The sequence below is a fragment of the Aspergillus multicolor genome, assembly GCF_047715735.1.
Source record: "Aspergillus multicolor strain CBS 133.54 unplaced genomic scaffold BDW74scaffold_13, whole genome shotgun sequence".
Lineage (NCBI taxonomy): Eukaryota > Fungi > Ascomycota > Eurotiomycetes > Eurotiales > Aspergillaceae > Aspergillus > Aspergillus multicolor.
In genome coordinates, this window is record NW_027395964.1 from 636,118 (window position 1) to 663,720 (window position 27,603).

Consider the following 27,603-nt stretch of genomic DNA (forward strand, 5'->3'; position numbering starts at 1 on the left):
AAATTATAGCACATTATAGGAGAAACCATTACGCTAGATCCAAACAATGCGAACGCAAAAGCAGTGAAATTAGGGTTATACAGTCAGAAACCGGGGAGAACTTCAGGTATTCTCTGCTTTGCAATAGCTTCAGCATCTATTGCCTGCTATATCTCTTCAGTTGTCTGGTGTGTCCAGGCTTCTTGGTCCACTTTATAGGCAAAAGCTAGTTGCTCTTATCTGATAATGGCATTATTACCAGCTAGGATAGCCGGGTGGAGATGGACTGCAGTCTCTCCGAGCATAATTGCTTCTATCATAGGTTCCAATGAATGAAAGAGACGTACAGTACCTGGCCGCGTGCGCAGGACAAAGGATATAAAAATATTGAGTTCGGCATTATTCAAGTTAGAATTGATACTGCAAATCTAAGTTAGTTGAGGAGTGGGACCACCGCCGGAGAACATACATAGTCTCTATCGCGTCACCACCATGTAGCAAATACCGACTCCCAGGCATGCTGCAAGCATCCAACATCTGTTCCCTTGTCGCTTATGAAGGCTGGTGATATTGTCAAGGCGAGATTTTCTTGACTTTGGCTTGATAAGCTCAGGACAGGCATTGAGAATAAAACCAGCAATAGAATCCTGACCGAGCTTCCCATGCTTCTCCAGCCACGTATAATTGGGGTAGAACAAAATTTGTGCAATGCGCTTCGCAGGGCGATCAAGAACTAGATTCTTTAGCTTGACAGCTTCGAGCAGTCTATAGTAAGCCACAGCCGCCTCTTCACCTGTCCATTGAACGGGAAGTCCGAGCGCGTATAAAAAGAGCGATAGATCAGTTTTGCTGCGCTCTAAAAAAAGGCTGCAGTAGTCTAAGAGGGTCCTGTGTAAGGAGTTCACTTTCTGCTTTGAGAAGTTTCTCCGTCTTCTTCTCATCTTCAAGGAGCTGTGTACCATCTGTGCCAAATCTACACAACTGCAAGCATCGCAACTTTCTCTGTCGCGAAATGTTAATAGTCAGAGGAAGGTGTGACTCTACCACTGGGGAAGAATTGACGTAAGGTGAAGAGGGGGTCGGATAAAATAAAGAATTAGCATCAGACCTAGAAGGCGTAGCAGGTCCTATAGGCTTGAGAGACATGGGCGTTGCTACGTGCTCTGGGCTAGCGGAGTCGGCGGTAATCTGGTTTTCTGGCCACGCTATGATTTGTTCCTAGAACGAACCGAACTCGTCACCGACGAGGAAGCTTTCAGGGCTCGACAATGTGTGATCGCTGGCCAGCAATGAAGGGTCAATAAAAGCGGGTGTTGTGCAGAGCGAAAGATCGGTGCTATAGCTTCCTACGGTACAAACGCAAGGTTAGATTAAATGAGAACGGATAAGGAGAAAGGGGTACAGACCTGATGAATCTACAGGATTCACCTCAGATACTGTTTGGTTTTCCTGCACCTCAAAGCGTTCAATTATTCCAGCATCCTGAAGCCACTGACAAACCCAGACTACCTGGTCCAGGCACAGCTTTCGGATCTTACCGAGGTCAACCCCGAGAGCCACGGCAAACTAGCAAAACATAAGAATGTACTATGATTTGTTCTGATTAACTAACCTTGCGAAGTTTTCTCTTGTCTAGAACATCGGGAACCACTCCTAGCATTGATTCCTGTGGCAGACAATGAGTAACTGGACAGGCCCAAAGAAGAGCCAACTCACATCTACCTAAACCTTAATGAAATATGTCTTCAGGCATCCGTCGCGATAATTGGAGGATAACTTGGTCTGCCCCGCTGCTAAAATGCGCCATTGAATATGTCCCCCTTTTTTTGCTCTTTTCAGCACACTCGAACTTAGTTCAATAGAGGAGAATATTATTCAAATTAGCTTCCCACTGAATTAGTTAACCAACTTAACTAGCGTGAGTATCAATATTAATAATATTTAAGAGCAATCTACTAATATTGGCGCAAGTATCCTTATTTAAAAACAGCACCTCTGTTGGATGAATCTAAAACGCCAGATGTGAGTAGTTTAAAACACGGACGATGGTTGCACTTACAGGGATACAGAGGTCAAGAGACCGCATTACAGCAGACCAGCCGTAGAGAATGTGAAATGAGTAAAGAGAAAGTATCAGTAACCTGCGATAAACAATCGCTGAGGTTGGTAACAAAAGTGAAGTTGCTCGATCGGAAAAGAAGAGAAAAGAAGAGGGCTGCAATGAGTGGAAGCATTGTGAAATGGGAGGGAAGTAGCTTTTATTTATAGGTAGGAGGAGTCAAAATTAGCCTTGGGGGATGAGTGTTGTAAGCATGGGCAAAACAGTCAAAAGTGTTTAAGAAAGAAAGCGTCCTGAGAGCAGAAATGATGGTCTTGTCGAGAAATCGTGGCCTGGGCCACGAGTTTCAAAGGACTTACTTGCGTCAGCCCCACCAGCAGGGTGCCGTCACCGATCGGTTCCTGCAGATCAAGTCCAGCCTCATAAATACAAAAGAACAGGCACATTTCCATTCTAAAACAAAAATTACATGTCCTTCCCCCGTTTCTTCTTTCCAAACTGCCGCGTGAGTCTGGAGGTTCCCTTCCAGCTCTTTTTTCAAGCTTTTTTTTGCTCTTACTCTTGGCCTTTTTTGTTTCCTTTTTTTTTGCTCTTTTTTATTTTTTTGCTTTATACTTTCTTATTTTTTGTAGAAAAAAGAATTCGGAGCCGTCCACTGTGGTATAAGAAAAAGCTTTCGATATCTGTCGACTCGTATGTGCCCTCAACGGTCTCGACCCAACTCAACTTGTTGGCGTTAATCAGAGCTGGGCTGATATTCTAATTCTGAAAGCTATACGCCCTGGTGCAGGCACTCTCGTACAACCTTCCGTATGTGATCCCGAAGGTCGTCCGTTGCAGAGACTAGCCAGGACGGTCAGCAGTATTCCACGTTGGAAATTGGGAACCTTACCCATCACTAATGTCTGGCCTTGCTCCTCCCAAGTGTTAGGCAGTCTCTTAATCCGGTCGCCAGTTGCCTCAAGTAAAATAATGCTTTAATAATTAGGTGCTTCCTGGTAAATATAAGCTTGCTTATGCTAACTAAATAGTAATTCATTCTGCTTAAGTCCGTCTCTGACGTAAATCGAGATATGCAGTATCTGGAATAGTGGTTAGTGTCAGCCATAGGTAGAACCTCCTAGCGTTAATCAATTACATGGCCATCATCCATAATATCATCCTTCAGGAGGTTGTTTATCAGAGACAAGGAATTTTACCTGCCACACTAAATATAGTCGGCGAACCTGAGAGGTGCAGGTGTTATAACCATAGATTATTTCTTTTAGGTATGGAATGGCGACGGCGATTCCAGATCCGCTGGCTAGCACTAAAATACTCTTATAGTCACTAACTTCCTTACTTACCCCATGAGGGCCAGTAAACAAAGCCCGGAAAGAGACCAAGCTCCCTGTAGTAGCAGGGGCATAGTGAAGGAGATCTCTAGTTAAACTACTGTATGGCTTTACTAGAAGCTTCATGGTATCTTGCCTGCCTTTAAGCCATAACATAACCGTGAATGAATGCGTCTGCATCCACGAACATAGACTAACTAAGGGCATCCAGAGGTTAATATACTGTCCAGCCTTTACTTTCACAGGCCTAGGTAACAAAACGCGAACATGGACAGTGTTTACCACTAGAGCTTCCTTTTTAGATCCACTCGTGCTAAAAGACATGATAGCCCTAGGAGCACCATGGCTTGCGAATAGACCATTACAATATAAAAGAGTTATTAGCTCTAAAAGTAAATTTAGCGCAAAAGATCTTAAGGCAACTAAGAGGTATATTCTCGAAGGACTCTGCGATTGGAGATGTTGCCAGGCCCCGTAGACAAAAAGCCCCGCGAGAATCTGATGTATTCATAGAAAGACCTCGTGGGACTATTAACGAAGCCATGGAATAGAATGCAGGGCAAGAACGCCTAGTGAGATCGCAGCCTGTAACATGTTAATCAAAGCAAGGTGTTAAAAGCTTATAGGCGTACAAGCATAGTAAAAAGGTTTTGCTGTTTGTGTAGTGGAAATACAAAGCCCGGGACCTGAACTGCTGTGATAATGTGAAATGATAGCAGGGTAACATCATCGCAGCATCGTCACGAACAAGGAGACCCTCTCCGTGATACGCCGCGCCATCGGCAAGGGCGAGACGGACGGGGATTATAGCAGTTGGGACGACTTTGCGCCGATGGATACGAACAGGCGCACGTTTCGCCCCGGGGACGAGGCATACTATGCGTTGCTGTATACGCCGAATGGGAGGGGGATCGAGTGGATGCTTATACAGCATAAGGCGCAGCTGGGGGTGAAGACGGTTAGTGAGATTACGGTGTTTGGGGTGGAGAATGCGCCGACGTTGTATTTTGAGATTGAGGATGTCAGTTTGATTGAGCAGGTGGGGGTTTGATCTGCTGTGGGTTTGGTACTGAGCTTGGATTTTCGGATATGCGAAGTGCTAATATTGTAGATTATATACTGCGATTTGTAGACAGTGAATGAAATAGGAATCTCTGCTTCCTGAAGACTGAGAACACCACGCTGAAAGGCAGGCCAATTCAACAACACCAAGCGTACTAATAGCAAAGATACAAATGTAATCAACCTCACACAGCACGCGGATCAAACCCCCTCTCCGCCTGCCTCTTAACAACCTCATCCCAATCCTCCTGATCGAGAACAAACGACAACGCAAACCACATGCGGTGCTTGACATCAAAGGCCTCCCGAAACCCTAACCCGTCCATTCTTCGCACACTCCAGAATATCAACCCGTACGGCCGGAAAACCGCGTAATCCACGCACCGTAGCGGCGAGATAGGTGAAACACGCGCTTCCCATAGACAGAGTGCGCCGTATGTAGGGAATGCGTTGCATATCCATTTTTCCTCTGTTTCCCATTCCGTGTCGGAGAGGGTCGTGGATTTGGGATAGCGATGCTGATATGTATTTGGGAGTGGAAGGGGGTTGGATGATAGCAAGGAGGAGATATTTTCGCGTCCACCGGATTTAATATCAAGCCACTGCAGTGTCGTTGCGATCTGCTCTCGCTGGGTATTATTATCGCCGCAGAGGATTTTCTTCCAGAATGTTTCTGCAGTGTCGAGCGACGAAATATACACTGTTTCTCCCCGCACGGGCGGCACGTCGAAGTCACCGTATATCCTACGCAGTTCGTAGAATATGACAATCCACAGAAAACTCCCCAAAAGGCACTGCTCCTCAATCCACATTAGCGGACCAACGTCAACAGGCGTATAGGGGACGCCCGGCGGGCGATGAGCAGGTCCCACCCCGCGTGTATTGATGTACGCAGCCTTCCTGGGCAGGTGCTCAATTTTCAGCTGGAGAGCTTTTGAGACCATATCGTGGAATGAAGCGTGCACGAGGCAGCGGAGCCGGGTCATTAACGCGAGGAGCCGGCAAAGAATAGCCGCTGGTGTAGATGGGGATATTGTCGTCGAAATAGGTGTGGGGTGGTTAGAATACTGCTCTGCGAGGTACTGTAGGCTGTTGAGGATATTCTGGTCGGGGTCTTGTTGTTGTCTTTCTCTTTTTGACTGCGCGGTCCAGATGGTCACTAGGTAGCGGACGGCACGCTGGACAATGGGTGTCAAACCCCGTTCACGGGCTGTACTCTCCATGATAGAGTCTACAATCTGGGCGAAGAGGTCATTGTTTCCTTGGAGGAATGCTGCAACATCGGGGGATGCATTGTGAAGGCTGTGAAGTGTGCGGAGATCTGGAAGAGCGGACAGGATATTATATAAAGCAAACCAGGGAAGTCTGCCAAAGGGGTCCATTCTAGCTCATCTCTTTCGGAATGGGAGATAGGTTAAAGGCCTGGTATTTCATGGAAGGAGATTCTCTCTGCGAGGTTAACCTGCTAAGCATGGGTCGATCCACTCCTCCTGATGCTTGGTGGTCACGTGTTGTCCCTTGTCCTCGAGAAAAACGTCGCCATGGTATTTCGGTAGGCGAACGATAATGAATATATAATATGACATTAATATGATTTTGATTGGCGGCCGTGTTATCATTTTTGTCGTAAGTGGTTGCTCATGATGTCTATCAGGTTACTGGTCCTGCTTTCGCTAATGCTACTTAGTCCCCTGCTCAACTCGGTACATCGCACAAATAATTGTAGAAAAAGAGGAGCACGATGGGGGAGAAGGGCGTAAGCGGCGGGCATAGTGAGTTTGGCTACAAGGCCAGAATGATATTGTTTACCTCAGTCATTACGAGAAAGCGCACAGGGATGTTTTGTTCCAGAGAATCCGTCATATTATGTATCATCTTATATTACCCATATAGAAACCCAGTACCATCTTCACTTTGGTGTCTCCCCAAATATCATAACAACCAGAAAAGCATCCCTCCGAGGCCAACAACCCCCAAACCAAAAGCCAACAAAACACCCAACCTCTTCGCAAATACCATCCCCGCCGCATCCGTCCCATCCTGCGGCCTAAAGCGATCCTCAATAGTCTTAAGAGAGTCACAACTTACCTTTCCGGGTAAACCATCCGGAAACGTCCTGTTGAGTCCGCCGACAAACTCATCACAGTCGAGGGGAGAGTTAGAGGATATTGTGATTTCACTCTAGTTGCGGAGGTTGGGGAGGTCAACCCTGTAAAGACTGAGTTAGTTGTATGCGAGAAGGGAGAGATCGAGCAAAGGCTGACTGGAGACGATGGATAATATGTACTCCTTGATGAACCCAAGGAGGAAGATGACATCGGCATTCTCTACTGGAAGGTTGATGGAGATGGAGTCCTTGCTGTTTACAGAGAATCTTCCTGTGATGTTGCGGAGGAGGGGGACGGAGATATAAACATGGGCAATAGCCATGCAATTATCGGCCGTAACAGAAAAGCGTCGTATTATGTTACAATTACGGATGGGAGACTTCTAAGAGCGATTTTATATCTAACCGCTGTACTGTGAATAGAAGTCCTGTATATTACTGGGCTGGGTTAGTAGTTTCACCCGAATAGCAATAGATAAATTCAGAAAATTCATCTTAAGCAGACTTCGTAGGATAGAGGAAGGCTGGAACGAAGCGTGACCGTCTGCAAGAACAAAGGAAACCGCAAACCACTGCGCCCCCCTAACCCAAAATACCCCCCTAACCAAAAAAGACCGAATATCCATCATGGCCCATCCAAGCATCAACAGCCTCCGCCCAGAGTCGGTACTTTACCCCAAGAGGCCCAAGCCTCATAAGCTGACTAGCCGTGCAAAAGGAGCAGGTACACTTGGTACTGGTGTTGAACTTGCCGCTTACGCGGACCTTGGCCATTATCTCAATATAATGGTGTTGCTCGGTGACGTTCAGGAATGGGATTAATTTGACAGGTTTGTGCTGCGAGCAGAAGAACTTGATGATGCTATCGCACGTCCTGGTCTCCTCGCCGAGCACGAGGGCAGAAAATATGATATCTTCCAGGCGGAGGGGGCATGTCTCGGTGGAAAGGGCGTCGAGCAGCTGGACCGGGGCGCCCCATTTGAGTATGAGTTCCTTGAGGTTCCTGGCAGCGAATATCAGCTCGACTAGGCTGTTCACACCTTCGCGCGTCTTGTCGGTATTCTCCTTTTCCTTCCCGTCGTACAGGGTGAGAGACTCGAGGCGCGACCACGCATCCGTGAACGCAGCGTCATCCAGAAACTCGCGGAAGTTTAGATTGGCAGTTGACCACTAGCGTGTATCCGGATCGATGGTGAACCACCACCTCAGGTTCAACTCAAGCGAGCGCACTGGATTCGGCACGCGGCTCATAATGTGCAGTACGATCCCGACGTACTCCAGCGGGGACAGCTACGGGCGTCGTTCTTCAGATGGGTTGAACATCGATCCTCGGACTCCAACCTGAATGGACTCGACGTTTGGTAGAGCACTGGCTAGCTCGCGCTACCGAGGAACGTCACCCTTATCAAGAAGAAGCTTGCGGGTTTTGGGATCTCGAACCCCGTCACCCCCTTTTCTCATCCTGGGATCGATATCAACCCAAGCATCGGTTGGCGATGTTGAGCCGACCTCAACCACCTTGATTACCTGCGCATACCCAGGGCGCCGCGCCAATACTTCGAGTTGCGCAAGCGACTTTGCGCTGAAGTCCGTGCAGAACGTTTGAAAGAATCGCTGCTTAAAGTCTGTGTTGGTGCTTTCCGCAATGTATTTGCAGGTCTTCCGAAATTGGATGAAGCTCCACCCACCAAGAGACGATCCGATCTTCGCGATTACTGCTGGTGGGAGTTTTTCAAATCTTCCTGCGGCGGGCTTTAGAGGTTTAGATGAGTCCTGACTGTGTGCCTGAACCGGTGGCGCTTCCAGGCGGGCATCTGGAGTGACTCTGGTTGCTGTTATTGGGGCGGTTAGGTTGAAGTTCTTTTAGGTATCTTAGGAATGTGACAACCGTTAATTCTTGTGCTTGAGAATTTCACTTGTAGCGGGTTCTGTAATTTTAATCCTCAGGGCTAGGAGCGCTTTTTATACAACCCATGGTTACTATAGACAAGGGTTAAGCATAAAGCTTTATTAAAGAAATAGACTATAATGAAGTGCATAGCTGTCCTACAATAGCTTTGAACCTTCAAATAGCTCAGTCTTCTACCTTCCTTTGTACCCTAGGCTATAAAGGGGTAAATACAATCATAACCTGGCCTTAACAACCCCCTCCAGCTCCTGACTCTCCCCACTCCGCCACGCCGTCCAGCCTTAGGGCCCGCCTCCTTCCACCTCCACTTCCCCTCCGCCTGTCTCCCCTTCTCAAGGAACTCCTCAATAAACCGTCCAAAGATCGGCATCATCTTGAACTCGTGTCCCGAATCCCCGGAGAGAACCACAATGGAATTGTTCGTCCCTGAGACAAAGTCGATAATGTAGTCTGCGTCGTCTGTATCTGCGATCCAGCATAGATGCGCGTCAATCGGAGGTCGGTTGGCTAGGTGTGGAATGACCTCGCAGAGGAGTTGGCGGATGCTTTGTTCGTCGGATAAGGGGATGAATGCGGATTCGGAGAGGGTGGCAAAGGGGAGGGATAGCCTGCCAGGGTTATCTTTTGCTTTGAGGTTCGAGGGTGATCCAGCGTAGTTCGTGAATGCGCCACCCATATGGCAGAATTCAAACTTGTTCGTCTCATGATCGGGCTCGAAGAAAAAGGCGAGATCGCGCACGTTCGTTACGGGGATCCCGCGCAGTGCCTGAGCTTCTTCAGGGGTGAGCTGTAGATGTACAACGCCCCAGCAGCGGCCTGTCGCTTGTTTTCCAAGCGCAGGAACAAGCAATGGGGCGTTAGCTCCGAGGGCCACGATAATCCTATCCGCAAAATGCAGCTTCCTACCTCTTGTCCTCGCCCCGATGCAGACTGTGCCGGTGGACAGAGAGGACGCATATAGTAGGGACTCGACTTCCCCGTCCCTTACGCCAAGGTGAAACTTCACATCATGACCCAGGCACGCGTTGTATACTGCTTTCAATGTATTGGTGGAATGAGCGTATCCGGCAAGCTTGTTCATGTACCCCGACCACCCTTCCACGGGGCCGGTGAATCCTGGAACAAGATCTTTGATTCCGACAACACCACTGACCCTGCGGACTTTCCCCTCAAACCCAGGGTGGTTCTGGATTGACGCGTAGTACTTTTCTACCACAGCCTTTGTTGCGCCGGGGGCAGCACTGGAAGTGACGTTCAAAAATCCAGTCTGATGGTAGTGAGGCGCGTAGAGGGGGTCTGTTTGCCATTTGCTGATTGCTTCCTGTCCCGGTACATATTAGGATTGTTCAAGGCGGTTTGATGATCGATGAGGTTTCAAGACTAACCAGAGCGAGATCCGTGTAAAGAGGGTCCGCATATTCAGCGCGGATTACCTTGTTAAGATCATTGGCGGCAGAGAACCGGCTGGGCACTTCGCTGTCCCTGTCTAAGACTGTGATATTGGTATAGCCCCGAGAGGCGAGATGGTGGGCTGTGGCTAGTCCGAAGCACCCTGCGCCGAGAATAAGTATTGAGGGAGTTGACTTGGGCGTTGACATAGTGATGGTTGGTGGACAAGGGAGATATCTGTCATCATGGAGCAGAAAATGCATGGAGGAATACTGATGTATTTAGTATAAGGATAAGGGAAGCCTCTGGTGCCGGTTGACCTGTGAGGCAGGTCGAGGCGAGCAAATCTCTCCTGAATAAACTGACCCCGCGTCTATCCTTGGAGCTGCATCTCAGATGAGGAGCTGATCAGACAAATCGTGTTTGCAACCTGTGACTATACCGTATATTAGTTCATTGTCGCAAACAATGATTCTAACTGCCACTAATACCGCGAAGATTGCCCGCTTCTCCCAAGATAGAACGGTCATACGGAGTACAGAATTAACTTATCACTCGTCCGCAGCGGCTACGCTAACTGTCAATCCCAAGTGGAACTTATAGCCAAGGGTCTTCGCATATACCAACTAGTGCATGTTGGGACAAGCGTTGGAGAAGAGAAGTCTTGGGGTCTTGGGGTTTTGGAGTAACAAGCGCATCAATCTTCGTTCGAAGAGCTGCCCCTGCGCATACGGTCTGATGTGCGACTCGTCGCCGGTTTCCCAGCCCTTGGCGATTGATAAGGCAGTAATCCCGTTGATGATGTGAATGATACCCATAGGGCATCCGATCATCTCGTCAGTTGCAAGGCTCGGGGCATCGACGAATGAAGAATGTGTATCTGCATTTACAAGTGGGCGAGCCACGCGCTCTTCAGAGAACTCTGAGAGACCGCCTTCATGCAGTTCAGTCATCGTCTTTGGCCCTGCTGTCCTCATCATAATATAGCGAAACCGAAAATACGTAAGCACAAATTCAAGAATCGCAGGATCAAGTAACGTATAGAAGTTGTCGAGTAAGGCATAAGCCCCTTGGAGATGTTTGAGCCATGCCGGCTGCGACCCCTCCGCAATCTCCAAGGAGGTCATTAGAAGGCACGTCAGGAGGTTTTCGTCCGCATTATCTGCGATGTTAAACCGTTGTTGCAGTTCCTTCAAGGCCCGCACCTTGTAGGCAAGCGACATAGAGTGATAATACGGCCCCGTGCGTGCAGATTCTCTGGCTCCACTCGGCTGCACTCAAAGCCAGCACCATGCAGCGAAGTGGGCCTTGGCTGCAGAGTACGCGAGGTACAACGAAACGGCTGAAAGGATTATTGCTAGTTTGAATGTAGACCCGGCTACTACTGATGACCTCGGCATCTGTTCGGGGTAAAAAATTAGTGAACGGCGCAATAAATGCATAGAGCGGCGGTATGAGCCACTGACAGTATTGGATCAGCGTAACCTCCATTGGTCTCATGGACTCAGATGCTACAGTGGAATGCCAGTGGGCAAAAGTTCGCGAAATATGGCTGTCGACGGAGCCCTGTGTCTCCCAATAGAGCTCATCCTCCGCCGCCGCGGGAAGCTTGTCAGGGCGATCGACGCCTCGGAATTTTCCTTCGCAAGCTATCAAGTCCTCAAGTGACATATGGAGAAATGCGGCTTTGGCTGCCTGCATGGTGAAATGAACGATATAATGGTTTTTCGCTGCAGAAAGAATAAACTTCACATGTGTTGAAGCAGAGTGCGTGGATGGGTGAATGCATTCAGCCGCAGTCCGTGTGCACCACAGACAAGCTGGCTTTTCCTCGTCGCAGCGGCGCTTTCGACGACGGCAATTGGTGCATCCATTGCGGCTCCGACTACCATTTGGCATGGTACCCGGTGAGGCCCTTGCTCCGTCGCACGGCATGGCGAGGGGAATGCGTGCGTTGTCGGTGCCGGTCGCTGGCTCCGGCGCAGGGGATTCTCCGTCAGTGTGACTGTCGTAAACATTACGGGCACTGTCTTCAAGCTCCGTCTCAGTACTGTCAACCCATCCCGTTGATCTCCGAACAGGGGTCGCTGAGCGCGAGGAAGCGTTGTGTACAATGACAGGCGGCCACCACTCGGCGAATGGGGCGTTGGGCTTGTGGACGACCAAGATGACCTCGCCTTTTGGGTCAAGTACATAATCTGGCTGCATGTTTGGTCTTGTAGAGGAAAAGAAAGATGGGCTGTGGATAATCTGACGAGGAGGATGTGGTTGAAGGACAAGAGGGCGGAGCGTGCGAAGTGTGTTATGAGCTCCTGCCGGCAAGACCGGTAGCCTCCAGGCCTTTCCCTCAATACGAACAATGTCTTAGCTATTTATAACACCAGTCTTGCCTTAGTACTTGCCAGTTCTCTGGAATGCCTTTTATCCACAAAAAACTCTGACATGCGAAGGGCTGAGTTCCGTGTCAATTTGCTCTCCAGCATGGTAGCGGCTCTCTTCCTGACGGTGCCGACTTCCCCAATCCTGACTGCATCATTATTCCTTCAAGAATCCCGGAGTCAAAATACAGGACCTTGCACATAGCCTCATGAGAGTATTAGAGAATCCTCTCAAAAGTAAGAAGAGTAAGCCAACTTGATCTATTCTACAACCGTAGGCACGACACCACTGGGCTCATACACACTCCGGCCTGTATAGCATCAAGATGACCTGTCTTAATAAACGCTACTGCCAATCATGATGTTTAGCCAGCCAAGTATGAGAGGTAAGTATCAATTAGACACTGACTAAGCTCTTCCTATACCTGGGCCTCTGCTGGAGCATAACCAAAACAACCGCGTTTAGCAACAACAGAAACCATACCGTGAAGCTGAATTAGACTCGTACAGTTTGGATGATACCTGCAGGTGTCGCTACGAGGTGCGCACAAGCAGAGCAAAGCGAAAGACATGAAGAGCCCAAAAACCGTATATAGAAAAACAAGTTGCGTGCTCTTGACTCAGCCCTCGCCCTCTCATACCCCCGACCCTGGTTCATCCTCGCAGGCGGTCTCATTTGTGCAGCAAGAGTGCGCGTAGTGATCAAACTGGACGCAGTCTATAGGGAGCCTTGATGCAGCGCAAAGTCAATGAATTTTCGTTTCCTTCCATAGTCGACAACCCTCGGGTGACATAGTAACTCAGCTTAGTCGACGTACATATCAGGACAGTCTGTTTCATAGGGGAAGAACTAGACGTGGCATTAGCGTTGTCATCAATAGAGGGCGGTTATAGAGTGTTTGAATCGGGGACGTACAAGGCAGTAGCGCATCTGTTTGGAAAAAAAGTCAGAAGGTTAGCATGTGGTAGTCAGTGTTATTGGGAGACAGAAATACGTACCAACTTTCTCTTGACCACAGTAGGCGTTGATGGAGATGATGGAGCTGCGGCTGCCAAAGCTGCGAGCAAGGGGAAAAGGAAAGGACATGCATTGCTAGGCGTGGGAGGTGCTGGAAAGTAAGATGTGGTTGAATTAGATGGGAAAGGATAGTCCAACCGCTACGTGGGTTTGATGCGTTGATCTTATACCCTGTGTATAGAGGACATTGACTGCTGTTTGTGCTGCCGGGGAATTTCCATGGTCAGAATAAATATTCACATTAGGTGACTGTGATACGGAAGGTCGTTGTACAGATGCCGTAGTATGTCGAATCTGTCGAGTATCTCAAGTACCATGTGAGAGGAACATGTGGTGTGATCACTGGGTGGACAGGGGAGTTGGGGGCTTTTCTACGCTGGCTGTTGATACTACCGTTCAAAATGTGTTGGTCATTCAACTTATCCAGAGACACAGCCCCGGCGCTTGATCTAAGCTCAAGGAGATTTCAACGACAACTATGCTAGATATTATATATGGCTAGATTCCGACAAAAGACCAGCTAGGCATTTGCAAGATGAAAGGAGGAGGCGTGTTGTCTGTTTCACTTCTTCCATCTGGACTTGCGCTGAGCATTGCCGGTTTCGGGGGCCGTACTTTGTGTCCCTGTTTGCGAACCGAATCTATCATGATGAGCTTGTCTAAGAGCTTCCCACCGTCGCTGCCTTTCAGCCTCGTCTTGCCTTGCTGCGGTCTGCTAGTCTTCGGGGAGAGCGCAGATTTCATCACGGATTTTGTCTCGTCTCGCGAGCTCTCCTTGGGTCATTTTAGGCCCAAACGCACCCGGTGAGTTTACTACGACTGATCAACAATATGCATGGGCCTTTTCCAATAATGGTCATTTACAGTCTTTCTCGGACTCCTTCTCTAAAGTATCAAGTGTCTTTCCGTATTTGTCAATCAAGCGGATGTTGCAGACCTTCCGAGGGCCATCTGTGTCAGCATCAAAGAAATACTCCTCAAACTCCGAGAAGACGCCATTGTCGAACAGGTAATCGTTGTTTAGTACAACATCTACACACAAACTATCCAGTACGTGAAAGTCGCACCGAATTGTCTTACCACAAACGCTCCATGAGGCATCTCGAACGACACCACTGGTCCAGGCCGTGCTCCCATCTGCAAACTCAACTTCGAGCAAGTCCTCCAGACCTTCATCGACCTTCAGACCATGTCTCTTAGCATATGTGGTAGACACAAGCATCACGTTTGACCCTGTATCAGGAAGCGCCGAAGTTGAAATGCCGTTGAGGTATCCCGACAGCTGCCGGCTCTCGTCTCCGAGAAGCTACAATCTCAGCCGCCTTGGGACCGTGACAAACCCAGACTTGATTCGTGAACGGAACTTTGTAAGGGTCTTTGTGAGCTTCAGAAAAGAACTCCCGAGAATAAGTTCGTGGGCGGACTCCGGCAGCATCCAACAAGAGATGGAATATGGTATTGACGCACCCTGGGATTTCCAGGGCACTCTGACCATACCAGAAGACACAACGCACCTGCCATGAGGCAGATGTATTGTCTTTTGAGTTCCCGGTACCGCAGTAAGGCGCATTTTGGAGGCTGTTCTTCTGGAGATGAAGGAAAGGTCGGCGCCAGTGTCGGGCAGAGCCTTTGCAGGGGTCTCACCAATACAACCATCGATGAAATACCGCTACAGCCTCATTGGAGGCTTTCCCAGTATATTCGGACAGCCCTGGGGTCTGAGCCAGACTCGCTTGGGAGAGCCGGAGTTCTGAGCACCCGGTGACTGACCCATATTCAGGCAAGTTGCCGATTGAATAAGAGCCACCAGCGACGCTTCGGTATAGGGCGAAGTCCATCTCGGACGGGCCGTTACTTTGCCTGAAGACAAGCCACCCCGAAACGGTAGCCTTTGTCCGAATGCCATTGTGAGCAGCTTGCCAAATTGGATAGTTGGTACGTTGCCAACGGCTGGAGGTAGAATATGGGAACAGGTAATGGATTTGCAGGGAGAGAAGAGGGGATTCGAGTGAGGATTGACGATAAAGTGTTCAGATAACTATATGCGGGGAGCTTGGAGGCCTCTTATCAGGAGATAGTCCCCTCGCCACGTCGTGCTGCTTCATTGGTGCCAAGTTGGACTATATTTTGCAGCGGACGACGCTCTGCAGCTTAGTCTGGTGGCTAGCTTCACGGCATGTTTTGCCCTAAACGTGGAATTTATGGCGAACGCCAGGAGAGCAAGATACTCGCAGCTACGCCAGTGTAAGTTGCTTGCCAGTTTCAATGAAATTCAGCTGGTCAGGGTGGTAAGTACACTACCGTGCTTGTTATACCTATGAGTGGGAGTATATCAAGAGTATATCAAACTCAAGGAATGGGTTGAGAGGAGCTTGAGTCTTGACAGCGGTCATATGGGGTTGCTCATGAGTTTGCCGTATATTCAAAGCTTGAACGACACTATCAAGTCATTGGCATGAGATGTGAAATCACCTCAAATCTCCTTCCTCCTTCGACTGGTCTGCTTGCGCCAAGGTAATGGTGGCCTATTAAGTGCTCGGACAACGGAAGCTGCGGACTGTGGACTGCGGAATCCGCGGAATCCGAACCCCCTCCTGCCATCATCACCATCTGGAGATCCCTCGTTTTGTCCTTTTCCAAACATAGAGTCTGTGATAAACATGGCGACGTCAAATTTGAAGCGCGCAGTAAGTTTATAATGACCATGATCCCACTAGAATCTGCTGACCAGAACTTGGATAGTGCGAACCATGCCGCAACCGCAAAGTCAGCGCCAGCCCATACATTCGCTTTCCACTGACCTAATCTAGCGAGACAGATACGCTGTGATAAAACCTCACCCTGCACAAACTGTCGTCTAGCTGGCGCAACCTGTATAACACTCAAGCCCGCCTCACGACCAAAGCAAGCACGCGTTTTGATATCCTCGCAATAGTATGGACTACGTTTGAGTGGTTGTTACATCAACTGACTGCGACATAGCCAGAGCAAGATCGACCTGATTGAAAGAAGACTCGACCGTTTGGGCGATCTCGTGGAATCTCTAGCCGTAAAAACTTCGGCGTCGAGTCCAACACGCGTTTTACTGCACACCAACGAGCAACAACAGAACACTAATATTGCCCCAGAGCATGACTGCAATTCTTCTGTTAGCCTGAATCAGGGCCAAAGTCCAATTACATTTGACGGCGTGACGGAAAAGGCCCCGGTGATCAAAGGGCAACCTTCGTCTTCCTTGTCCGCGCATTCGTCCTTCGCAGTCCGTTTCCTTCAAAATGCCGTTGATTTGAAGCCTGAACGAGACGCCAGTGGAGAGGTCACCTGTCTCTTGAAGACTATCTCCCAGATGGTTGACGCATTCAATACCCAATCTTTATCCCCAACCTCCCTATTTCCGTATGCACGGGAAAAGCAAGGCTCAGGGGACGAGGAATGTGACATGCCCCCAATCAAAGTTGCTGCGAGCATCCTACAAAAGGCGCAAAGTAAACCCTCAAATGCTTTGAAATTCTCAATCATGAGAAGTAGCACCGACTGACCATGTATATTAGCAACCGACAACCCAGACATCCAGATACTCACTGAGTGCTTCACGAGGTTTATCGACTCTCGAAGCCTCTCAGACCTATGTCTCAAAATATACTTTTCCAGAGAATATTCAACTGCAGAGTTTATAATAGTTAATGCAGCGTTACACTGTGGGTTTAGTCCAGGTTTGGACACTGTTACAAGGCTAATGATCCGTCAAGTATTTGGAGTACAGTTGCGAGCAATCCAGAAACAACCGATTACCAGTCTAGACGACGAAGAAGGACTTTTGGTGTCCACCTGTCGTGCAAATCTGGAGACTGCACTTTCACGGCTGACCCTGTATATCCAGTCAAGCCATGAGATGGTTTTCGCTCTTGTTCTTGGGGTATGCCTACCCTTGTCATCCAATATACTGGTCTAACTATTATCTCCACTTGAAGGTTATATACGCAATTGATAACGCCAAGGGTACCTTGGCCTCCATTCTCGTGGGCGCTGCCTCCCAAGCCGTGCAGACTTTGGGATACCATACCAGGTCCATCGGGGCGGATGCGTCGACGGGCCAGCCAAACAACAAGGGTATTCTCTTCTGGTCTGTTTACTATCTGGAAAAGACCCTTTGCCTGCGGAATGGCCGGCCTTCGACCATAACGGATAGTAATGTCACGGTTCCACTACCGTCATCAGAAATAAATACGTCGTCAAATCCACATATGATGGTGTATTCCGGGCATCTGGTGAAGGTTGCTCGCTTAGCCGGGAGGATCTATGAAGACTTGTATCGCGCCGGCTCCCTGGCTCTTCCTGTCGATACACGGAGTCGGCGTGTAGCAGCACTTGCGCAAGAACTGCGGGGGGTATCTGCGACTTTTGAAAGTACAATTGTATGGCATTTCACCCTCAAAACAATTGGAATTAAGCCTTCTGATGCGCTCTACAGGATTCGTGGCTTCACCGTGCTCCACCACACCAGGTGCAGTCTATTAAGTCCATGGCCATGTCCGACGAAGTCCTCCGACTATCCATGCTAACTTTGATATACCGTGCTATGCCTGCACCAACCGGATCTTCGTCAACCTTTAGCGAGGAATGTCTTTCGACGGCCCGAGCAGCACTCAATCGCCACCAGTCCTTCATACTTGCCTTTGGGGCATCGGATACTTTTCTCTTGTCTGGGCATATTAATTGGTATGCCTACACTCGATTTTCGTTAAGTCGCGTGGAGCTCACCTTCTTTCTCCCAGGTCAATTCTCTTTGTCCCGTTTGTTCCGTTTATAGTCCTGTTTTGCCACGCCATTGAAACCGGCGACTCTGAGGACTTGAATCAAATGCGAGCATTTGTCACATCCATCGAGTCCGCATGCCTTAATTTTCCCGCCATCGCGAAGCATCACCGCCTGTTTCAGGTCTTCTATACCGTTGCTAAGCGCTACCGTGATCTTATGGTATTGCCCAGACCCGCGGAGTTACAAGAGGAACAGCAAAGACTGAGGATGGAAGTGGACGCACAGCTGAATGCTTTTGGTCTCCAAACGCAGGGAGCACACGCTGCCTATCCCGCTCAAAGTGGGCAAGGGCAAGCTGCGTTGCCGGATCTGGATATGGGTCTTCCAGAGATTAGCTCAAATCTGCAAGGTGCCGAGCTGCCGGAAGGTTTTAATCTGGGAGACTGGTTCTCCTTTAGCCAGAACATTGTCGGGCTGTTGGATCGAGATGATTTGCCTCTTTAGTCACTCTGTCGTGGGAGTTCATTTATACATAATAATTCAGATATCTGTCTATATAGAATTCTCCGTCTATATCAAGTATCTATTTGATTGGCGCGCTTATCTACATCCAGTCGCCACCAGATCTACCCAGCAAATTCTCCATAACCCCTGCGAACCATATCTGGAACTCCACCTCAGAAAATAACCTTCTCGAATGCCTCTCCCAACCCCCTGCTACCAAGCCAAGCCTCCAGAGCCTGCATGTCCCCGCGGTTTGCTCTCTGTCCACCTCGTTCCCCAAGGGAATCCGTAATTTCCTCCATACCCCCAAACACCCTCTCAACCCCCACCGTCTCGCGATACCGCTCGCTAACCTTCTTCTGGTGCGCGGGGATATCACCCCACGAATGCGTCTTGATGAAGCTCATGTACGAGTCAATATCCCTCGACGCCCCCTCAAGACACAACACGCCCGGTTTACCAGCTAACACAAAACCTGTCAAGCCATAGTCCGGCGCATAGTTGACCATATCCGAGCGCTTTGCGCGCGTTGAGAGGGAGGGGAAGTAGAACCAGACGCGGACAAGGGGGTCGTTCCTTTCTTGTTTTGAAGATTGAGTTGAGGCCGAGTCTTGCTCTGGCGTTGCTATTGTTTCCAGGAACGCAGCCGCTTCTTCCTGGACATACTCCAGTGCTGCAAATATATCGTCGCTCGGCAATTGAGATGATAGCTGCGCGACTTCGGCTTTAGACATCCAGTCTGGTTGGCGGAGGGAGTATGTGACTGGAGGCGCCTCGGCTGATTCCGCTTGGTCTTGAGAGTGCATTGGTATCGAAACGTTGACTTGGATGGTTTTCCCATTTGAAAGCGGGGCGTGTACTGCTAGTAATATGCTTGTCGGAATTCCGAATGGTGGATGTAAAGTTGGATCTGCGGCCTCGCACCATTCCCGCAGCTTTTCAATGCACTCTGCTGTTGAGGTGTCGAGGTCTAGTTCACCTGGTGACGGGAACATTGCGGTTAACAGGTCTATTGTTGACAGTTGCGTTGCCATGAGGTCTGGTGGTAAGGGCGCCATTTTGTCGCTCTCGAAGTGTATGTTGGTTGGGCAAGTATAGGTCGAGTCAATTGAGTGGACAGGAAGAAATTAAGCGTGCTGGGGAGGATCCCTGCCAAGCCCGGTGCCGGCGCTGTGTGTGTGGAGGGAGTGCGTAGGTGCGTGTCCATAGTGCGTTAACAGCCCTAAAAGGCCTTGTAATGTAGGTGTTTTAAAATAAAGTGAGAAAGGTTTTGTTCTATGCGATTACTCTCTGGTCAAAATAACACTACTACAGCAAAGCAAGTTATAAACTGGGGCGTGGTCGAGTGTGCCTGCCTAGGAAAGTTGCGGGCTTGATTTCCACAACCTTACTGACAACCTCTCACTTCCTTTCGCACCTTTCAACCTGAATCTCCGTGGCCTCCGTATTTCGTCCAGCCTAATCTCTTAAGGCCAGTTCAAACTTGACAGAATGCCCTTGGTAGCGGGTAACCTTCGTGATAGGCTGCATGCCATCTGGAAGAAAGTTGTGGACGGAGACCTGGACAAACACCTCTTGAACGACAATGCTGTGCCTCGAGCATTCCTTAACAAATGGCACATCTCCCTTAAGCAGCTTGACTTCGAAGCATCCGACGATCACGAGAAGAACCTTGTACTCAACCTTCCGCTCCTTTTCCAGCCCCGGCCCCCTGCTGAGATCAAAAGATATCCAATCGACTTGGTCGCTTGCGGGCGCGGGGACCTCTTCAACATTGAAAATCTCAAGTTCCGAGAATACAAGCCTTCAGAGAACATCGAGGACATTTACCAGAGCGATTGGAGCCCAGGCGGAATCTCTGGGTGCCTTGAGTGGTATCTGACTCGTTGGGCTTACTCGGGGTTCCCTCGCGGCAACCTACCTGACGGCATTTCAAATCTGAGAAGTCTATACCAAATTGTTCCAGCAGCTTACATGCATTATATACCGTACTCTATCTATCTAAACGAACCTTCTAACTAAAGTGGAATAGACCTCATCCAATAGACGACGGCAAGACTCCTGGGTACGATGGTTATTACGAAATCGAGAACCGCTGGCAAACGCATATCTACGAGTACAACATAAAAGACAGAGCAGGTCGGCTACTTGACTTCTCACACACCATTCTGGTCGCTGAACAGTCATCCTTCGGCCACGAGGGAACGATAATGCTCGGCGAGCTCACCGCTCTCATCACAACCATGCACAAACGGTCGAGGCAACCCAAAACATGGGTGCAGAAAGACGAGGACGAGGACGACTATGACGATACCGAAAGTGAGAATGATGTGGTAGCCAATGGGTCAGACTTGGTGCATAGGCATGAGCGGAGGTTTCCGGTAAGGCTATGGCCGATATGTCTGGATTTATGTTCAAGAGTCAATTCGGTGCGATATACTACTCTAGGTGCTGATGGTTTTTTTTTTATCGGACCCCAAGGGGCGCGCATCTACTATGCGTGCATGTCTGGTCTTGATATCAAGATCTACCAATCGCGGATGTATAGGTTGCAAAAGCGAGATGATAACCTGTTCGACCTCTTTGCCGGTATACTCCTCAGCAAGCCTCTGAGCAAGAAGGACCAGGTGAAGAAGAGGTAATGCCGAAAGCAATTGTTGGTAAGTTTTGGCCTTGCCTACAACCAAGATCATACTGATTATTATATCTTTCTTTGTGACTGAGAATAACTTCTTACGCCGGTGTCAAGACATCCTCATCTCCCGAACAACTCAAGCCTTCTCGAGTGCCACGGCGACCACAGCCGGTTTGAGGTGTACAACGACGCGGCTTTACAAAGGAAAAGACATGTAGGAACTATCTACGCTAGGGATATCACGAGGAATATACCATGCGGTGTACACTCAGAATAAAGCTGTTGGTCATGCTTATGAGAGTGGCATATCATCAGCTTGATTTGAGGTAATCAATCTACGCCTGTATCCGCGACTTGGTTTTTTACAAATAGACTCTCAACGATATGAGTCCGAACACGACGTTTGAGGATGATTTTGCATTGGTTTGCTGCCTTGTGGTACGTTTTCGGTCGCTTCACAACTACATGATGCAGGGCAGATGATATCGAATGTTAACAGGCTTGGGGTCACCGAAGGAAACCATGCCAGAGCGGTTGGAGGGTATGGCCGGATACACATTGGCAAAAGCAGTCCGGTAAGTCCAATTGCCTCTCGGTGTACTTCCGTTATATTACTCCGTGACTCCGTGTACAAGGTTAGCTCAACAGGGCTACAAAGCTAATACACACCTAGGGAAGCACCAACTAAAGCGATGAGATTGTGCAGATAACGGTATGCAAGAGCGAAGCAACTGGGTTGCTAATGCTTGTATGCTCAGGCATTAGAATGTGATGTCCCGACGCAAGCCCCTCGGTCAGACTCTAGCCCTAGTTCGTCACTGCTGTGGCTAGCTGCGCTCTGCAGATCCTCACTACCGGTATCCATCTGACTCAAGTGGCATTGCAATCATGCATGCCGTACTTACGTACCGTGATCCACGGAAAACTCTACCGAGCCCGAGCTATTGGGGCACTAATCGAACAGTTCGGCCTCAGCTGCCCCGAAAAATCAGAACGATGCGAGAATTCGATCTTCGGGCCCTCGGAGACCTCGACAGCATCCCCTCTCGACGAATCATATGCATAGTTTTGAACGAATCATTGGGATATCCACTTCATCGCAGCTGAGCTGAGCTGAGTCTCCACTCTCGATCGCGCAAAATCGCGGATGTTGACTCGTGATAGGCGCTAATTGGCCCTTAACAGTTCCTCTTCGGCCTCACCGCACACAAAATGCATTATTACGCATGTCAATGGATTGGGAGTTAAGCACTTTGTGACTCGGTCCGGATGATTGTATAGCTCCCTTCCTTAGCTATAAGACAATGCGTGCGCTGCGCGAGGGCATCACTGCCTTCTCCCTCTCAAGCTATCTACACAAGTCTAGGGACTATTTTCCGTGGAAACTGCATGATCATCTTGCCGCAGCCCGTAGAGGTCAATATTCAAAGAATGCCGCTCTCCAAATCGCCTAATGCGTCCCTGTTCCCGTTTGAAACCACCGAGCACGTTATTGAAGCCTCGCATGTTCGCGAATATGCTCGCGCAACAAAACCGAGCCCGGAACCCCTCAAGCTCGTCGTGAATAGATATACTCCGAAATTGAACACCGAGCCTCGGCCGGGGGATCTGACGATCATCGGGACCCATGGGTCCGGGTACCCCAAGGTCGGTGTTATTTGACCGCTACTCCCATGTCGTCTGAAGCACACGGTAGCTGAAGGTCGCGTTGTGCAACTTGAATAGGAACTCTACGAGCCGATCTGGGAAGCTCTATACTCCAGGCTATGCAGTTACGGGATCCGGATTCGATCAATATGGATCGCGGACGCGGCGAACCAAAACGCAAGCGGGCAGGTGAACGAGAAGGTGAGGGGAGATGATCGTACGTCTACTACAGTTCAAGAAAAATATAGGTGTAGCCAGGAAGCTGACCCGTATTTTGTTTGATGCAGCCTCCTGGTTCGACCACTCCCGAGATCTACTATACATGATCAACCAGTTCAAGGAGGAGATGCCGCAGCCCATCGTCGGTATTGGACACAGCTACGGCTGCGGACAGCTGTAAGTTAATCTGAATCATCAAGCGCATTAATGGCTAGGTCTAATCAAGCTTCCAGGGTCTTTCTATCACTCATACACCCTCGTCTCTTTACCTCGCTCATCTTGATAGAGCCTGTCATTGAAGAAGACATCTATATCGGCATCGGCCCGGAGCTGGTTCGATACGCACTCGCCAGGAAAAGCGGATGGGCATCGCGCGAAGAGGCATATACATACTTTCGAAAGCTTTTCAAGAAGTGGGATGCCAGCGCTCTCGAACTATGGATGAGATACGGCCTTACCGAATCGTCTCCCTCTTCAACAACATCAAAGACACAAAACGACCAGGCATCAACTCTAAATCTAACAACACACCCCTACCATGAGGTAAACCCGTACCTACGCGCCAACTACGAGCACAAGAAGCCTGCATGCGGCGATCAAGAGAACCCCGACATCATCGGGCCCGATCATACAATCGCCCCCTTCTACCGGAACGAGCCGCTGCTTATCTGGAGAATGCTTCCGCATATCCGGCCATCCGTGCTATGGTTCTTCGGCAGCACAAGTCCTAGCTCTACGCCTAAGAAACGCAAAGAGAAGCTTGAGATCACGGGAAGTGGGATTGGTGGGAGTGGCGGGTATAGAATGGGGAGGGTGAAGGAGGTTACGATTAAGGGGAGTACGCATCAGTTGCCGTTTGAGGAAGTGGGCAGGATTTCCAGTGAGTCGGCGGAGTGGTTAAGGGGTGAAATGGAACGGTGGAAGGAGTACGACGAGAGAGTCAGAAAGAGCTGGGAGGTTGAGCCGGATAATCGGGTGAAGAATTGGCATACGCCTCTGAAGGAGAGCTTGAGAAAGAGTAAGCTGGCCAGGGAGGCGAAATTATGACCTTTATAGGCTTAAAACGATGGTGGCTTAGATTGTATAGACTTTCGTCTGTATACGCATTCAGGTGTTCATTTGACAAGGAGATACGGCAATTTGTCCCCCGTACCTTAACTTGGACGCAACCAGGACACGGTCAACTATATCTTGACTTGACACAATCGAGACATGGTCGACTGGACCCGTGCAGAATGAGGCGTGTAGTGTAGGCCGTAGTAGCAGCTATAATTCTTAGGCAAGTGATCCGTCTCCAGACTCATGGACTCGGGCATCAGCTGCAGTCTACTAAAGTCGAAATGGACACAAGAATAGATCTTCTGACTCTGGACACGATCAGCCAATAATCGCTCTACCATAGAACGCCCAGCCCCGGCGAGATACAGGTGGCTCTCGGTTAGGGCTTGGTGGGATTTTGGGCCCTGCCAACGCACCCTTCAGCCCGCCACAAGGCTTATCCCGAGTCATGCCTTGGCTGCCTCAGCTTCAATCATGCGTCAAAAATCTGTGTATGGCGATACGCAGTCCAATCGAACTGTAGCCGCCGGTGGGTCTTTCGTTCTCTTTTCCTCATCCTCCGCAATCTGGGTATGTTTTGTAAGCCATTGTCAATTGTAAACGTGTTATCTTTTATCAGGTGAGGATCGTCTTCTTCCAGCAATATCTCCGTAACCAGGCCCTCCTGATCTAGGGACACCCGAGCCCTGAGTCCTTGACCAAAGCAATAGCCTTCTCCAAGGCCTTCCGGTCATTCTGGTATGTCAGCTTCTGCAACGCCTCCTCATACTCAAAGAAGTCGGCTCTGAATTCGCCAGTCCCTTTTTTCTCTCCATCCTCCGGTTCGTTATTAGCCGCAGCAACATACCACCACATGATCGTGACCCCAGATCCTTAACCTAGTTCCCGAACTGTAAACATAAAAGGCTCGTCCAAGTCCGAAACCGAGCGAACTGTATGCGGCATGTTCTCAAGGTCATCGGGCAGCGGTGCCCTGGTTAACATCATGACAGGCTGGATGTGACATTTGTAGCCTGTCTCTTCTTGGACTTCTCGTAACGCGGCTTCGCGTCGAGACCCGCCGCAGTCTCGCCGTCCTTTAGGCAGGGGCCATTCGTCGTGTTTGTAATGAATTAAGCAGACTCGTGGTTGTCCTCCAGATGCGTCAAAGAGAACGGCGCCGCAGCTTTCGACGAATTGCTCGGATGTGTACTGGCTCGTCACATAGCTCGATGTAGCCATATTTTCCGTGGCCGTGGTTGTTGATCGAGGATGAGGCTCTGCTCGATCGCCCACGCGAAAGAAGGGAAGCTCCCAAAACGGAAGGAGCGACCGGTCCTCGGCATTGACACGTGACAGTCCTTCCGCGCTAGCCCTTATCGATAAGGGCATTGCATGGTTTCGTCACCGATAGAGTTTCTTCTCCGAGATTCCATCCAGCATCTGGAATCTCCACGAACAAAGCGCATGCCGAATATGAAGCGCAACCGCTGTACATGACATGGCCTGACATATTGATACCCTTATACCCGATACTACCTATACCAACTCATCTACAACATACCGATATCCTATACCTATACCAATTCCCCTCCTACCAACCTTAAAACCTACCCACCAATCTCCGTCTCCGTCTCCGCCGCAACCATGTTCTCCGTCATCCTCCCCGGCCGCCCATGCCTAACAGACATCGTCGCCGTCGACCCGCAACCAAACGGCCAAGCCACAAAGTTCGCCTTCAACTTCCCCCTCTCCCCCTCCTTCTCCGAAATCGTCGTCTTCTGCCTCCCCGGCACCGTCCTCCCACAAGACACAGCGGCCGCAATCTACATCCAATACCCCGGCTCGGAATTCCAGTTCATCGGCGCGCTCGCAAACGAGAAACCGTCATCACTCATTAAAACCGCGCCGCCGGCAGGCTCACAAAGTCAGATGATGGATTCGGGGGTTGTAACGCTGGGGATATCGCTTGAGCCGGTGCAGGTTGTTGCGCCGCAGCTTGCGGCGCTGGAGGCAGAGAGCGGGAATGGGAATGGCGTCAACGGGACGTCGACGGAACTCGTGAAGCAGACGCCGCAGCAGAAGGGGATTACGACGAAGGTGCTTGCGCAGAGGATTGTGGGGAATGCGTTCAATTTCCTGGCGAGCTTTGCGTCGAGTGATCCAGCGAATCGCGGGCAGGAGGTTGTCCCGCTCAAGGCGTTTCATGATTGGTGGTCGAAGTTTGAGAGGAGGGTTAATGTTGATCCCACGTTCTTGGAGAGGGAGGATCCGAGCGCGAGTGGGTGATATTTACTTTTGTCTATGGGGTTATTTGGGTGTGGATTTTTTGCGGGTGTTATATGCATGTGGATATACCATACCAGCTGTGCTAAATTATGCGCATTTCTAATGTATCTAGATACCACATTTATCGGCGTGGGAACGTCGGCGTCGCAATCAATATCAGTGCGACGCAGAATATGATCTGAATCATGATCTATGTCTTGTCTATACGTTACGCTAAAGGACTGATGGTGAGGCCAAGCATCTACTCCAGCAAGAACTTTACGAAAGCAACTCCAATCGCAAGCCCATCATGCGGCTTCGCAGCTCTGGCCAGCGCATCCTCAGCCTGTTCCTTGTCAAAGACACCCGCTGCAGCGCGCAAGTTCACCACTTCGGAAACAATGTCCTCCTTGAACTCCGGGTGTCCCTGCACCGTAATGAACTTGCCCGCCTTGTACATTCCCTGGACTTCACATCTGGGCGAGCTACCGAGCGGTGCCACGCCATCGGGGTACGCAAAGACGATATCGCGGTGCATCTGTTGAATTTTCTACAACCCCATCAGTACCACCATTACCAACAATTCTTCCCTTGATAAAAATGGGGAGGGAGACTCACAAGTGTATCAACCCCAAATAACTCCTTCCCCTTCTCCGTCAAATCAACATCGCAAACGGCAATCTCCCACCCCGCGCTATTCCGTCCAACCTCAACTCCCAACGCTCGCCCAAGGATCTGGTGTCCAAAGCATATACCCAGTATCTTGACGCGCGGGTGCTCAACGGTTTTCTTGGTGAACTCGACGAGCTTCAGAATCCACGGGTGGTCTTCGAAGGAATTATGTTCTGCGTGTTTTACCCATTAGCACTCATATAGCACCATCAGATTGATCAATAAAGCAGAGAAAGTGTAAGGGTGCGTACTCGACCCCGTCAACAACACCGCATCCACACTCTCAAGATCCGGATACTCCTGCGCGGTGACGACATCGAAGCGCGATATCTCCAGGACGGACGCCAGGTCGACTTTGTTCGGCTTATGGAGTTCCTTCACGCTGCTGTGTAGCAGCGTCTTAAAGACGCCGACGTATCCGCCGTACTTCGCGTTGCTGTTCTCGGGCGGGGTGTCGCATTCCAGGACGGCAATGCGGAGGGGCGTGCGGGGCATTGTGGTTGAGGCGGGTGGGTTTGTAGAAATGATGGGATTGCTAGGGTGTTTCGAGGAGCGAGGGGAGAGGTAAAGAAGTGTTGAAGAAGCGAGATGATATTAGCTTTTTATTTATCAACGAGGATGTTGAGA

The 27,603-nt window shown here is 49.7% G+C and overlaps 13 protein-coding genes across 13 annotated transcripts; 5 read left to right on the top strand and 8 right to left on the bottom strand.

Moving 5' to 3' along the window:
* Window positions 1–3,924: 3,924 nt before the first annotated feature.
* BDW74DRAFT_178540 (uncharacterized protein) lies at window positions 3,925–4,423 on the top strand (the record flags this gene model as incomplete). The annotated part of the gene is made up of 2 exons (XM_073729222.1): window positions 3,925–3,944; window positions 4,108–4,423. The coding sequence occupies 2 exons, from the start codon at window positions 3,925–3,927 to the stop codon at window positions 4,421–4,423; spliced, it is 336 nt and encodes a 111-aa protein (XP_073583699.1).
* Window positions 4,424–4,447: 24 nt separating this feature from the next.
* BDW74DRAFT_153905 (uncharacterized protein) lies at window positions 4,448–5,534 on the bottom strand. Its single transcript, XM_073724591.1, has one exon. The coding sequence runs from the start codon at window positions 5,418–5,420 to the stop codon at window positions 4,620–4,622; it is 801 nt and encodes a 266-aa protein (XP_073583700.1). The 5' UTR covers window positions 5,421–5,534; the 3' UTR covers window positions 4,448–4,619.
* A 1,607-nt stretch (window positions 5,535–7,141) lies between these two features.
* On the bottom strand, window positions 7,142–7,792 carry BDW74DRAFT_178542 (uncharacterized protein; the record flags this gene model as incomplete). Its single annotated transcript, XM_073729223.1, has 2 exons — window positions 7,142–7,711; window positions 7,772–7,792. 2 exons carry the CDS (start codon window positions 7,790–7,792, stop codon window positions 7,142–7,144), a joined length of 591 nt encoding a protein of 196 aa, XP_073583701.1.
* An 848-nt stretch (window positions 7,793–8,640) lies between these two features.
* BDW74DRAFT_168123 (NAD(P)/FAD-dependent oxidoreductase) lies at window positions 8,641–10,048 on the bottom strand (the record flags this gene model as incomplete). Its single annotated transcript, XM_073726778.1, has 2 exons — window positions 8,641–9,771; window positions 9,836–10,048. The coding sequence occupies 2 exons, from the start codon at window positions 10,046–10,048 to the stop codon at window positions 8,641–8,643; spliced, it is 1,344 nt and encodes a 447-aa protein (XP_073583702.1).
* A 417-nt stretch (window positions 10,049–10,465) lies between these two features.
* On the bottom strand, window positions 10,466–12,047 carry BDW74DRAFT_178544 (Zn(II)2Cys6 transcription factor; the record flags this gene model as incomplete). Its single annotated transcript, XM_073729224.1, has 3 exons — window positions 10,466–11,110; window positions 11,172–11,239; window positions 11,306–12,047. 3 exons carry the CDS (start codon window positions 12,045–12,047, stop codon window positions 10,466–10,468), a joined length of 1,455 nt encoding a protein of 484 aa, XP_073583703.1.
* A 1,903-nt stretch (window positions 12,048–13,950) lies between these two features.
* Window positions 13,951–15,073, bottom strand: BDW74DRAFT_178545 (retropepsin-like aspartic protease; the record flags this gene model as incomplete). The annotated part of the gene is made up of 3 exons (XM_073729225.1): window positions 13,951–14,048; window positions 14,100–14,541; window positions 14,903–15,073. 3 exons carry the CDS (start codon window positions 15,071–15,073, stop codon window positions 13,951–13,953), a joined length of 711 nt encoding a protein of 236 aa, XP_073583704.1.
* Window positions 15,074–15,933: 860 nt separating this feature from the next.
* Window positions 15,934–18,497, top strand: BDW74DRAFT_178546 (fungal specific transcription factor domain-containing protein; the record flags this gene model as incomplete). Its single annotated transcript, XM_073729226.1, has 8 exons — window positions 15,934–16,001; window positions 16,097–16,169; window positions 16,222–16,720; window positions 16,787–16,933; window positions 16,985–17,151; window positions 17,207–17,650; window positions 17,707–17,954; window positions 18,011–18,497. The coding sequence occupies 8 exons, from the start codon at window positions 15,934–15,936 to the stop codon at window positions 18,495–18,497; spliced, it is 2,133 nt and encodes a 710-aa protein (XP_073583705.1).
* A 173-nt stretch (window positions 18,498–18,670) lies between these two features.
* On the bottom strand, window positions 18,671–19,555 carry BDW74DRAFT_178547 (DUF1115 domain protein; the record flags this gene model as incomplete). Its single annotated transcript, XM_073729227.1, has 1 exon — window positions 18,671–19,555. The coding sequence occupies one exon, from the start codon at window positions 19,553–19,555 to the stop codon at window positions 18,671–18,673; it is 885 nt and encodes a 294-aa protein (XP_073583706.1).
* A 433-nt stretch (window positions 19,556–19,988) lies between these two features.
* On the top strand, window positions 19,989–21,139 carry BDW74DRAFT_178548 (uncharacterized protein; the record flags this gene model as incomplete). The annotated part of the gene is made up of 2 exons (XM_073729228.1): window positions 19,989–20,359; window positions 20,530–21,139. The coding sequence occupies 2 exons, from the start codon at window positions 19,989–19,991 to the stop codon at window positions 21,137–21,139; spliced, it is 981 nt and encodes a 326-aa protein (XP_073583707.1).
* Window positions 21,140–22,563: 1,424 nt separating this feature from the next.
* BDW74DRAFT_168124 (alpha/beta hydrolase) lies at window positions 22,564–24,045 on the top strand (the record flags this gene model as incomplete). The annotated part of the gene is made up of 4 exons (XM_073726779.1): window positions 22,564–22,779; window positions 22,858–22,996; window positions 23,067–23,175; window positions 23,232–24,045. 4 exons carry the CDS (start codon window positions 22,564–22,566, stop codon window positions 24,043–24,045), a joined length of 1,278 nt encoding a protein of 425 aa, XP_073583708.1.
* Window positions 24,046–24,726: 681 nt separating this feature from the next.
* BDW74DRAFT_178550 (putative NUDIX domain) lies at window positions 24,727–25,278 on the bottom strand (the record flags this gene model as incomplete). Its single annotated transcript, XM_073729229.1, has 2 exons — window positions 24,727–24,873; window positions 24,949–25,278. The coding sequence occupies 2 exons, from the start codon at window positions 25,276–25,278 to the stop codon at window positions 24,727–24,729; spliced, it is 477 nt and encodes a 158-aa protein (XP_073583709.1).
* A 201-nt stretch (window positions 25,279–25,479) lies between these two features.
* Window positions 25,480–26,474, top strand: BDW74DRAFT_24745 (OPI10 family protein). Its single transcript, XM_073732313.1, has 2 exons — window positions 25,480–26,380; window positions 26,438–26,474. Exon 1 carries the CDS (start codon window positions 25,684–25,686, stop codon window positions 26,323–26,325), a length of 642 nt encoding a protein of 213 aa, XP_073583710.1. The 5' UTR covers window positions 25,480–25,683; the 3' UTR covers window positions 26,326–26,380; window positions 26,438–26,474.
* BDW74DRAFT_24742 (type 1 glutamine amidotransferase) lies at window positions 26,446–27,555 on the bottom strand. Its single transcript, XM_073732312.1, has 3 exons — window positions 27,228–27,555; window positions 26,923–27,149; window positions 26,446–26,854 (listed from the first exon to the last, which is right to left on the bottom strand). The coding sequence occupies exons 1-3, from the start codon at window positions 27,469–27,471 to the stop codon at window positions 26,567–26,569; spliced, it is 759 nt and encodes a 252-aa protein (XP_073583711.1). The 5' UTR covers window positions 27,472–27,555; the 3' UTR covers window positions 26,446–26,566.
* Window positions 27,556–27,603: the final 48 nt, after the last annotated feature.

Bases quoted from the DNA above. Each gene is read 5' to 3' on its own strand.
- BDW74DRAFT_153905 (XM_073724591.1), bottom strand. From the start codon at position 5,420: ATGACCCGGCTCCGCTGCCTCGTGCACGCTTCATTCCACGATATGGTC.
- BDW74DRAFT_24745 (XM_073732313.1), top strand. From the start codon at position 25,684: ATGTTCTCCGTCATCCTCCCCGGCCGCCCATGCCTAACAGACATCGTC.
- BDW74DRAFT_24742 (XM_073732312.1), bottom strand. From the start codon at position 27,471: ATGCCCCGCACGCCCCTCCGCATTGCCGTCCTGGAATGCGACACCCCG. The intron at 27,150-27,227 runs GTACGCACCCTT...TAAAACACGCAG, and splicing joins GGTGTTGTTGACGGGGTCGA to AACATAATTCCTTCGAAGAC. The intron at 26,855-26,922 runs GTGAGTCTCCCT...ATGGGGTTGTAG, and splicing joins TATTTGGGGTTGATACACTT to AAAATTCAACAGATGCACCG.